This window comes from Fragaria vesca, linkage group LG2, assembly GCF_000184155.1.
Source record: "Fragaria vesca subsp. vesca linkage group LG2, FraVesHawaii_1.0, whole genome shotgun sequence".
Taxonomy (NCBI): domain Eukaryota; kingdom Viridiplantae; phylum Streptophyta; class Magnoliopsida; order Rosales; family Rosaceae; genus Fragaria; species Fragaria vesca.
The window spans coordinates 15,648,438-15,660,404 of record NC_020492.1 but is presented as its reverse complement, the minus strand read 5'-3'; the positions used below and the strand labels follow the sequence as shown (position 1 = coordinate 15,660,404).

General features: G+C 37.4%; 1 protein-coding gene and 1 pseudogene across 2 annotated transcripts; both read right to left on the bottom strand.

Moving 5' to 3' along the window:
* Nucleotides 1-1,284: 1,284 nt before the first annotated feature.
* Nucleotides 1,285-4,829, bottom strand: LOC101302427 (annotated as a pseudogene). Its single transcript, XR_184144.1, has 10 exons — nt 4,624-4,829; nt 4,091-4,259; nt 3,866-3,985; nt 3,519-3,662; nt 3,284-3,437; nt 3,117-3,205; nt 2,753-3,011; nt 2,515-2,648; nt 2,346-2,462; nt 1,285-1,323 (listed from the first exon to the last, which is right to left on the bottom strand). The product of XR_184144.1 is annotated as a serine carboxypeptidase-like 49-like (transcript).
* Nucleotides 4,830-7,526: 2,697 nt separating this feature from the next.
* LOC101302136 (serine carboxypeptidase-like 48-like) lies at nt 7,527-11,350 on the bottom strand. The gene is made up of 9 exons (XM_004292517.1): nt 11,010-11,350; nt 10,412-10,580; nt 10,173-10,292; nt 9,851-9,994; nt 9,616-9,766; nt 9,449-9,537; nt 9,092-9,350; nt 8,850-8,983; nt 7,527-7,649 (listed from the first exon to the last, which is right to left on the bottom strand). Exons 1-9 carry the CDS (start codon nt 11,348-11,350, stop codon nt 7,527-7,529), a joined length of 1,530 nt encoding a protein of 509 aa, XP_004292565.1.
* Nucleotides 11,351-11,967: the final 617 nt, after the last annotated feature.

Here is an 11,967-nt window from a genome sequence, read left to right as displayed (position 1 = left end):
TCACTTTGACTTCAATATAAAAGTAGGTCAGAGTACTATTTCTTGGGATTCCTATATGTTGATAAACTTTGGGGTATTTCATTCGCATTAAAATCAACTCTGAATGTGCAAAAAAAAAAAAAACAGAAAAAGTATCAAAATGTCAGTTTCCTGCTTCATCATCTGATCTCCACAAAAATTAAAGTTCTTTTTGCAGAAACAGTGTCATACATGTGTATAGACATATTGGCTATTTCTATTCAACACAAGAAATCCCAGAGGAGCTAGGAAAGACAACAAGAAAAAGTCAAATTCGAAAGAACTTGAAGAAGTGCATATCCAGATGCATTAATTGATGAGGTAAAACAGAATCAGTTGCTTGATTCTCTACAAGGTAATCTCCTTTTATCATCTTATGGTATGTTGAAAATTGGATGAGTAAGTTATGGAAATTTAAATTCAAATTTATTGCCTTATCTTACTGGTAAATAGCATTGATGATACTGATTTCATGATTTCCTAAATCCGGTTCTTACACTTACATAAGTGAGATGTTTATGCTGAGGAATATGGTTGGTTGATATGCTGAGTGCTTGATCATAGTGAAGAATATGATTCTGAGATATGAATGCTGATTGCAGGTGTCATGGAGATCAAAGAGTTAGTTTGGAAAAACACAAGATGATGGTTGGCTGATTGTATATTTTCCAAACTACGATTTGATTCTCTTTGAAGTGCATTAGTTGAGGGGGATAATTTCACTCTATAAATAATAGCTCCTGCTGTGATTTGTAAAGATTGAGCTTTTCGTATGCATTGAGAAAAGACTTTGATATCATTGTCTCTGAGTTGAATTGTTTTCATGCTCTTGCAGCAAATTGTTTATGTGTGTTCGTATGATCTAAAGTTTCTCTCTTACTTGCATTTAGGTTGCACTTAAGTTTGATGAAGCTGTGATTGATCTGAGAGAAAGCTGCTAGTTGTGTTAGAAAACTGAGCAAGGCCAGGTTGTGTGAAGAACCTTGGAAGTGGCTGTGAGAAGAAACAAACTCTAGATTGTGTGAAAGAATCAAAGTTTGAAACTGATAGTTGAGTTGTATCAGTGTGTACATAGAAAGATGTAAACACTAGTGTGACTACTTCCTTCTGTAGTTGTTGTGGAAAACTACCTATCTTTGTGTACTCAAATTGAAGATTAGTGGAATAATCTTATCTGGTGCTTTTTCCCTCATAAAAGTTTTTGCACCAGATCTTTTGAATACTACTGGTGCTGAGTTTGTGTTATTTTTCAGCATTTCTATATCTTTAATGTGCCTTCCCCTCTAAAGCATTAGCAATTGTAACCTGTAATATAAAACGTAAATGAAACTTTGTCAGTAAACAAACTGAGATATAGGTCAGATCAGCTTGAAAATCTTGCAATCTCTGTACACTCCTTTAGTTCATATCCATTACTTTACAAGACATGGTTTCAAACCTCACTTACAGTTAATGTAAATGCCCTCGACTTGAGAATTTTGGGAACTCAATTTGTACAGAAACAGTAGGAAATGACAGAACTAAACTCACAATTGGCTGTAAATCCTATTACACTTCCTCTAAAAATTGTTTTCACTTCGACAAATTCTCTTTGGCTTACCTCAGGGTAATGGAACCCAGTTGACTATATAGCAAATAATACTTGTCAAAAATGTTTCATATTAAAATATAATACTTTTATCAATACTCAGAAGTTACAATGGAGTAAATAAACATACCTTTAGGCTTAGCATTCTATTCACTCCTCTGCATGAATCAAGATTGCAGAGTCCTCAACCTTTTTGGTCAATTGAGATTTTCATTAATTCCAGAGTCCTCATCCTGTAAATACAAAACATATACATACAATCCCTTCAAAATTCTCAAATGAAAATAGCAAAACATATATCATTCACTGTTCCAAAAACTGAAAACAATTCAGACTAATCATGTTTTCTCAGATAGAACCCAACAAAATTTCATCCTACACGCACAGTATTGTATCAGAAATGGCTAAATACGAAGCCTATCAAGCAATCGTATCTCTTTCTAATTGCACAATGAATTCAATTATTCAAAATTTCAGTATATCCATTGAAGCAATTGAGCTAATACTACCGAAGAATGGTCATGCACAAAATCTCTGGCAGTTCAGGTTGGTACCACTGAAGACTTGTATTCAGCCAACAATTGTGACCTTAAGAAATTTTCAAGCTCTTAACTTTTTTTTGTTCATCTAGAGCATGCTAGCGACTTGTAATTTGCAAATATTCAAATACTAATTCCTTTTGTTATCTTAAAATTAGTTTAGATATAATAATATATAGTTGCACTGAGGCTCTCAATACACATAATCTATCTATACTTGACTAAGCCAGCGCCAAATTTCCTTGCATCCAATTTGCCAGCATCTGTAAGGCGGCTTTTGGCTGATCCAATGGAACCATGTGACCAGCATCATCGACCTGTTGCCAGGAGTGTCGGACCAGATTATAAATATGAGAGAGAGAGAGAGACCTTGAGGAAAGTGAGTGGTCCATGGCTTTTTAGCTGTCCTGCTTCTGCACCACCAACCTTAAATGGAACAGTCGATGATTCACCAAATGCTCTCTGACCAGACCATTTCATGGCATGAACCCAATTTGAGTTCCCTTAAAAAAATTAGAGAGATATCAGATATCATAAATATGATAGTACTTTGTATTATCTCAAGTACACAAGATACATGAGCTTTTTTCTGGTTTAGAGGACTCACCCAGCCAATTGCAGATAAGATCGTACTCCCCAGCATACACTAGCACCTTGATTCCATCTTCAAGAAGAGCAGGAATACCCAATTCCAGATTTCTCATATAGTCCTGGAGCATAGCCGAATATACTGTTAAATTGCAAGGTACAAAGTCTATGTGCCCAACTCCTAGGGCATTCCTAACTGATTTCTTGTTCAAAAATGCCATCATGTTTGAGAAGTCATAGCACACATCCCCTGCACATCATTTTCTGATATCCATATACTGCATACCAAACAGAGAACAAACTCTCATCAGTCATCATACTCGAATTCGGTTTCTTGGAAAAGTAAGTTGTTCTCAACTAATAAATTTTTTGCCCTTACTTACATTCAAACCAGGGTTGATTTCAATGATGCTTTCAAATATGTCATTACATTCCAAATATGCGTATTCACAAGAATGTCCTCCAGTACGTCCTGACAAAGTTTCGCTTATTAGTAAAATTTATGGTTACAGAAATAGGTCAAGAAAACAAAGAAAAGAAGAGAGCATACGACAAATTTTGAGTCTTTGTTCACAGGCTGGGATCAACTGGCAGGTAATTCTATCATAGTCAGGTTTCTTAATCAAACCCATATGCAGTGCATAATCAGGGTAAGCCTTGTACTGGACAGGTGAATTGGTTAGACCATTACCTATTGCAATGCCCTATCAAACCATAGATAAGGTACTTTGGTTAGTTCCTTCACATATTTATGCTAGTCCCATTATAAGTAATAGACATCATGCCTTGAGGTTTATGTGAATCCCTTCCTTGTCTTTGTTACCCTTGTGAACTCGAGAAGCAAATGCCGGGATGTAGTGGCCGCCATATGATTCTCCAGTGATGTAGACGTCATTCTTAACAAATTGAGGATGCTGAGTGAAAAATCCCTGATTATAAACAGAAGTCAGAACATTCATATTAAAGAAATAGGTATAAGCTGTTCTCATGTTCATAGGTAAAATTTCTCAATACTGGGAATTCACCACTTGCATTCGCATCACACGTTTTGGAAATCGTAAGTTAGTAACAATTTTGGGTGACTTTCAGCAAATTATGTAATGCGAGTTTCATATAATGGAATGAGTAGGACCTGTAAGAAATCATACAAGTCGTTGCTGACACCTTCTTCATCGTGACGAGTATCACGGCTATCTGAAGAATAGCTGAAACCAGTTCCAGTAGGTTGGTCAATGTAGAGAAGGTTTGACACCTGCTAAACAAAAAACTTGTTCAGAGAACCCTATACAGGGCAAAACAAGAAGGAATGGCATGCATAAATTTTTAAAAGTAGGAAACCATGACAGTATATTAGTACCTTGTCCCAGCCATAGACATTCCAAGTAAGAGTCAGGTTACTTGTAACATGGAAAAGACCATTTTCATAGAACACAGCTACTTCACTGCTGCACCCTGGTCCTCCATGTAACCAAATCACAATAGGATGATTCTTGTTAGTCCTTGACTCAAAGAACAAATAGAACATCCTGCAGAAACCAGAAATAGATTAGAAAATGAAAGACTGAAACATTGGTTGCAGTGAATATATGAAAAGCAGCCATGTTTTTTTCCTGTATTTGATTCTGAGGTTAAGGACAAGTTTATTGTACTTCCATAGACAGAAAGATACAAGCTACAAATATGGACCCATGAAACCAGAAAAACAGAAATAACACTTACAGCTTCTGAGCATTCCTCGTATATATAACAATCATACATAAGTGATATTAAATGAGAAATGTCTCTGTTCATATTGTCTATTTATTCTGTCTCTTTTTATTCCTTGGAAAAGAATATCCACATATGCATACCGGGTTAATTTTTCTAACAGATGAAGAAAGCTTTAATCACCTTGCAGCGTGGGAATGCGGGAGAGGATAGTAGCCGGCATGGTGTCCGAGCTCTGTAATAGTAGTTCCATTGACAGCAAGGTAAGGCATCAGAACCCGCTTCTCAACAAGCAGGCAAGGGTCGGTGCTGGAACCAGATGAGGAAGAGAAGAAAGGTAGCAGGAGCAAGAGAAAAAACAAAAGTGTACGAGGAAAAGAAGATGCCATTGATGAAAAACGAGCTTCTTTGAACACAGAACCTGACCTCCAGTAGTTTTAAACAAAACCTGCAAACACATAAAAATCAAAAACACAAAAACAGATCATAACCAACATCTCAAAAATGCATACCAGAATCCAAGATCAATTTACCATACCCAGATCTCACTCTATATTGATCTATCAAAAAGAACCCCAAACCCCGTACCCAAAAGTCACCCCAGAAGATGATGACACTTTTGCAAAATAATTTATGATTAAAAAACCGAATGATAAGTCTATATGTCAATTTGCAAATCAAGGTACATAGTCTGGAATTATCAGTTAATCTAAAACAGTGGTACAACCTTCGTCACTAACAAGGACGACCATACCCCAATTATTAATGAACTCTTTGCTTCTAGGGAGTATAGCATATCATGTTAACATAGCCATCACATGATCACTGTAAATATTAGTTCCCTTTTCAAAAAATTCACCCGTTTCAGAAAATGAAAATGAAAAAAAGAAAAGAATTATCAATTATTAGTTAAATTACAGTATCATGTAAAGCTAGATCCAAACCAATTGTATTTCACCTTAGAGGTGTAAAGTTCATCTTGCTCAAATAGGAACAAAAACAAAAAAAGTTCTCAGCCATGAAAGGGAGCCTTAAGGGAGGAATCGATCTATGTTTACTACCATTAATCTTGTTAACGTATTTAATTAATAATGAACATGCATGGTTAATCAAAGAAACGAAAAGCAGAGCACATCAGTACTCACAACCTCTCCAAAAGAATTGCTCAAGCAGAAGGAAAAGAAAATTTAGAGAAAGAATTGCTCAAGCAAAAGGAAAAGGAAATTTAGAGAGAGTCCTATGTGTGAGCCAAAGCAAAATCAACTGTTATCTTTATGAAATCTGATTTATCAAGTCTGATAGTCAACTTAAAGTTCCAGTTAACATGATGATGACATGGCATAACATTTCCAATTTGAAAACATAATCTTCTTATTCATTAGGGAGGCAGAAAAACCTGAAAGACAAATCATTTTAAGTCAAACCTAGTTTAATGGTAATATTAGAACATAGGTAGACTGATTATCAATATAGTAACATTGTATTACATGATCATCATCAAAAATATCAAATCTGAATGATGCTAAAACACATCACACATACTCATGCATTTGTAAAACTATCCACACATTTTATCAATTTATTTCCAGTCTTTTTATTTCCTTTTTGTTTAAAGCAAAAGCTAATCAACCATCACCAGTGCAATTAAAACAGCATATGTATCATGTTATAACATGCAAGAACAGAAAAAGGTCGAACCTTAAATGCAAATCCTCTAAGAGATCAATCACAAACAGGCACAACAACAGCAACCACAACCTGCCAGAAAAAATAACAAATAGTTAGTCTTTCAGAATCTATGTTGCACGGACGCGGCGACAGGACACAGCAAATCAAAATGTAATAATATTAAACAAATTAATATATTTATGTATTAAAAAGACAAGAAAGTTGATTGCATATGATACCCAGAAAAATTTGATTGCAATTAATCAGAAAAAGTTTTGAGCTCCGAGTTTGGAGACTTGGAGGTCGAGGATCAGACCTGGATTCGGCTGCTTTGATACCCAACACTGATGAGGCTTCCTTTCTTTCAGAACACTGAGCTAGTTCTGGGGCTCTCTCGAAGAGCAGAGAGCACGACAGGTTTGAGTCAAGCAATCTCCACTGCTTCTGGCGTTTGATATTTTTTTTCTTAATGGATACAGTGTGCTTAACGGGGACGCAGTATCTTTGTTTGTTTGATAAACACCTTCCTTTTTCGCTTTTCTTAATGAGTACACTCCTGTGGACCAGGAGGGTTGCTTTTGTTTTCGAATGTAAATAGATTTGATAATGATATTTTCGTGCGTGCGTGTGCCTCAACATCATGATGAAGTGTGCTTGTAGCTTCCTGAGTTCTTGTTATCCGGTGCTTTTGTTATCTGGTGCTTCCTGAGTTCTTGGTTTCTTTACATGTTCCCTCATAAGCCAAATGAATGTGTCTTCAGAGGAAGAAATATTAAACTGGACTTGGCAAAAACTTACCCGACCTTTAGAATTCGGATTACTTGTTAGCTTGTATTGAAGTTTTTGGATTAACTTCTAGTTGTTTTGTTCAACTATAGGTCTACGTCAAGGAGACCCTCTATCTCCCTTTTTGTTTAACCTAGCTATGGTGTCGCTTTGTTAGGGCTGTTAACATAACAAGATTAAACTCCAAATCTCATGTAGGTCTACTTACTTCATAGAGAGGTAAAAATTTCAAATTTGATATTTGTTGATGATTGTCTCATTTTTGTCAAGGTTTCACATATCATTCCAAAAGGAACATGAAAGTATTTACACTTTTATATCACTTTTTTTAGAATGTAATTTTATATCACCTATAACCTACTAGATACAACACCAAATAATGTGGAATTGTCTATGTAACTCCTTTGAAATAAACTTTAACTCTCTACTAGGAACTTTATAAGATGTAGTATTGGAAGGGATTGAAATTTACACTCTCTTACAATCCACACTCATTCTTTTCTTTTATAGTAACTTTAAATTTGTCTTTACTCATATGTGTTTTATCTTTTTGTGAAATCTTTAACTAAAAATAAAAAAAAGAGTGTGGATTATAAAATAGATATTGACAGGCTGACAAGGATCTCATACTATCACTTGTGAGCAGCTCTTTCTCTTGACTGGGCCATTGCTAAATTCCCTTGCATCCAATTTGTCAGCATCTGTAAGGCGGCTTTTGGTTGATCCATTGGGACCATATGACCAGCATTATGGACCTGTTTGCCAAAGTTAATATTGTATTTAGAGAAACAAAATAGGTATAGGTATTTTTTTTTTGAAAGGGAAAAGGGCAACAGCCCCAGAAATTTCATTAATAGACTCAGGCCAGAATGGCATCAAAGCACCATTACATTAGACAATTAGCTCACTTATTCAAGTGAGCTTAGCAGAGGATTAAACTAGAGACAAAACAAGATACCAGAGAAACATAAAACTAGAGCCAAAGCGCTCAATTGCGGTATTCTAAGTCCTATGAATCCATCTCGCTGCATCCAGCTCGCACAGTCTGCCAAGCTATCAATGCACTAACACTTACTGAAGTTTTGTTTTGCCCTTAAGATCAGGGCATGGAGAAGCGTTAGGGCATAGCACCTTAGAGGCCGGGATTGGAGGAATGCCGCTCACTAGCGCACTAAGATCTGCGTCCTCATAGACTTTGTAGGTGCTACCATTATGAAAGAGTAGGCCCAACCCATGACCAAAAGAGGTCAAGTGAAGGTCAAAAGCCATCTCCCCAGGCCTGAGCCCAGAAGTCAGCCCAAAGACTTGGGTCCAGATCCAAGTCCGAGCCCATTGGAAAAACTCGACTGGCACCTTGAGCAGCCACTCGCCGGCCTTCAAACCTCCACCAGCTGTGGTATCGCCGCTTAGAATCCAAGCCGGAAAAACCATCCGAGATCGGGTCGAGTTATCTTGATCGAAATCCAGCCCGACCAGCGAGCTCATCTTGTCGGCTTCCAAGATCGGAGATCTCCAAGCCCTCCTCCAGTCGGCAAGTTCTGCCATCCCCGCCACCAAGGCCTTCGATCCGAGACCCGAACTGCTCAGTTTCTTCGATGCGATATACATCGGATTAGATATTTTGCAATTGCTCTCAACCTCGACACAACGCCGTGGCTGTAGCACTAGAGTGGTCAGGTTGCCGATGCCGCCGTCTGAGAGGAGTCCTTCCCTCTGGTTCGTCATCACCAAAAACTGGCCATTGGATGGTCGGGGAAACACCCCCGCCGCTAGAAAGGGTTTGCTGCAAAACCCTAGAGTGCTCCATGAAACTCGGAGCATTCTCCTTTCTCTCATAGTTGATTGATCAGTTTTATTTTTAATAGGTATAGGTATATGAGACCGAGAGAAATGAATAAATTAATCGATTGTTCATTAATCCATAAAGAGAGAGAGAGAGAGAGAGGGAAATAGACCTTGAGGAAAGCGAGGGGTCCATGGCTTTTAAGCAGTCCTGCTTCTGCACCGCCAACCTTGAATGGAACCGTTAGTGATTCCTCAAATGCTTTCTGACCAGACCATTCCATAGCATGAACCCAATTTGAGTTCCCTGCAAAAAAAATTAGAGAGATTTCAGATACTATAAGTATGGTAGTATTGCTTTATTATCTTAAAGACAAATGAAACATGAGCCTTTTGTTGTTCAAAAGGGACTCACCAAGCCAATTGCATATAAGATCGTACTCCCCAGCATACACTAGCACCTTAATTCCATCTTCAAGAAGGGCAGGAATTCCCACCTCCAGATTTCTCATCCAGTCCGACAACATAGCCTCATACACCGTAGAGCTGCAAGAAACAAAGTTTATGCTACCTACTCCTAGGGCTTCCCTAACTAATTTCATGTTCAAGAATGTCTCCATGTTTGAGAAGTCATAACATAGATCCCCCACACATTGTTTTCTGATATCATAATACTGCATGCCAAGCAGAAAACAAACTCATCAGTCTACTTGAATTCGGTTTCTTCAGAACTTAATTGTTCTCAAGTAATAAAATTATTGCCCTTGCTTACATTTTTATCACCGATTATATCCATGATCTCGGAAAATATGTTATTACAAACACTGTATGCGTCTACACAAGGCCGTCCACCAGTAGGGCCTGTCACAGTTTCACTTATTTGTAAAGTTTCTAGTTACAGAAATATGTCAAGAAAACAAAGAAATGAAGAGGACATACCACAAGTCTTGATTGCTTGTTCACAGGCTGGAATCGACTCGGTAATTCTATCATAATCAGCTTTCTTAATCAAACCCATTTGTAGTGCATAATCGGGGTATGCCTTGTACTGGAAACTTGGATTGGTTAAGCCATTACCTATTGCTAATCCCTGTTAAACCATAGAAGTTATTGTGGTTAGTTCCTTTATGATTTATACAATTCCCAATATAACTATTATAGCCATCATGCATACCTTAAAATTTATGTGAATCCCTTCCTTGTCTTTGTTTCCTTTGTGCACTCGAGAAGCAAATGCCGGAATGTAGTGGCCAGCATAAGATTCTCCAGTGATGTAAAAGTCATTCTTAACAAATTGAGGATGCTGGGTGAAAAATCCCTGTGATTATAAACAAAAGTCAGAAGATTTAACCCAAAGAAAATAGGTTTAAGCTGTCACCAAGTTCATTGCTGAATTTTCTCAAAATTGGCAATTCACCTCGTACATGTTCGTTACACATTGGAAATCGGAAGTTCAATTATGTAATGTAAGATTCATATAATGGAATGGATAGAACCTGCAAGAAATCGTACAAATCGTTACTGACACCTTCTTCATCGTGACGAATATCACGGCTATCCGAAGAATAGCTGAAACCAGTTCCAGTAGGTTGGTCAACGTAGAGAAGGTTTGATGCCTGCCAAACAAAAGCTTGTTCAGGAAACCCTATAGAAGTGAAAACAAGAACAAAATAGTTGCACACATAAATTGTTGAAGAATTGCAAACCATCACAATATAGTAGGTCCTAACAGTACCTTGTCCCAGCCATAGTCATTCCAAGTAAGAGACAAGTTATTTACAATATGGAAAGGACCATTTTCATAAAACACAGCAAGTTCACTGCTGCAACCTGGTCCTCCAGTCAACCAAATCACTACAGGGTCATTCTTGTTTGTCCTTGATTCAAAGAACAAGTAGAACATCCTGCAGAAACCAAAAAGAGATTAAAATATGAAAGACTGAAACGTTGGTTGCAGTGAATATATGGAAGGTAGCCATGTTGTGTTTTGTATTTGATTCTCTAAGGTTGAGGACAAGTTTATTGATTAACTTGCACACAAGCACATACAGAAAGATACAAGCAACATATATGGACCCATGAAACCACAAAAAAACACAATAACATTTATTGCTTCTAAGCATTTCATGTATATATAACAATCATACAAAAGTGATATTAAATGAGAAATGTTGCAATCATGTATGTTCTTGTTGTCTTGTATGGAGTAAGTAAACGACAACCAATTGAGGCATGGCTTCTGTCTCTCATTAGTCTTTACACACTAACAATGAAAAAGGTTGCAGATGATTACTGTATTCATTTTTCCTACAGATGAAAAAAGCTTGGATTACCTTGCCGCGTGGGAATTTGGGAGGCGATAGTAGCCGGCGTGGTGTCCAAGCTCTGCAATAGTGGTTCCATTAGCAGCAGCAAAGTATGGCATCTTGAAGCGCTTTTCGACAAGCTTTGGAGCGTCCAATGAAGAGTTGTAATAAGCTCCGGTGTTAATCTCATCGTTGGGGAACAAGTTGAGGTCCCGAATGAGCTTTTCGGCTTGGAGTTTCGGGAAGAATGCTGGTGAAGACAAGTGAAGCTGGTCAGGCTTGGAGTTGGGATCATATGAGGAAGATAAGAAGGGTAGGAGAAGGAGCAAGAGAAAAGAGAAGAATGTGCAAGGAAAAGGAGATGCCATTATTGTTCTTGTTGTTGAAGAAATAAGAGTTGCTTTGGAGGGAATATATATAGGTGTTGAATATGATGTGAACAAAGTCACAGGCCAAGTCTTGGCTGATAATACAATGATGGAGTATGAAATGTTAACCTGTGAGGGATGAGAGATGAGGTGAGAAAGATGAAGAAGGTTGTAACGGTCTTACTTTTATCGTTGTATTCTTTTGTCCCTCTTCTGTGTTCTACTAGGAACAAGAAAAGATAAAACAGAAAGAGGGATAAGGCAGTTGAGTTTTGAAACTAATCTGTAGTGGGTAATGAGACCACATTATTCTCCAATTTACTTTTATCCTTTTGTTATTTTATACATCAATTTAGGTATTTAGCAATGAAAACTGACACCCAACCATGTTGATCCCTTTGCTTGAAAGGTTTTTCATGCGCAAAAAATAGGGGGTATTCTTACACAATCTTCATGAGAATTGCAGTACTTCGCACAATATGCAAGTAACAATCAAAATGCTTTCTCAGTAGTGTTCATAGCACTAACCTCAATTTAAGTAACAAGGGATTCCTTGGTCGAGGAATTTTCTGTTATATGCAACATTACTCAGCACCTTCCTCATAATAGTGAAATTA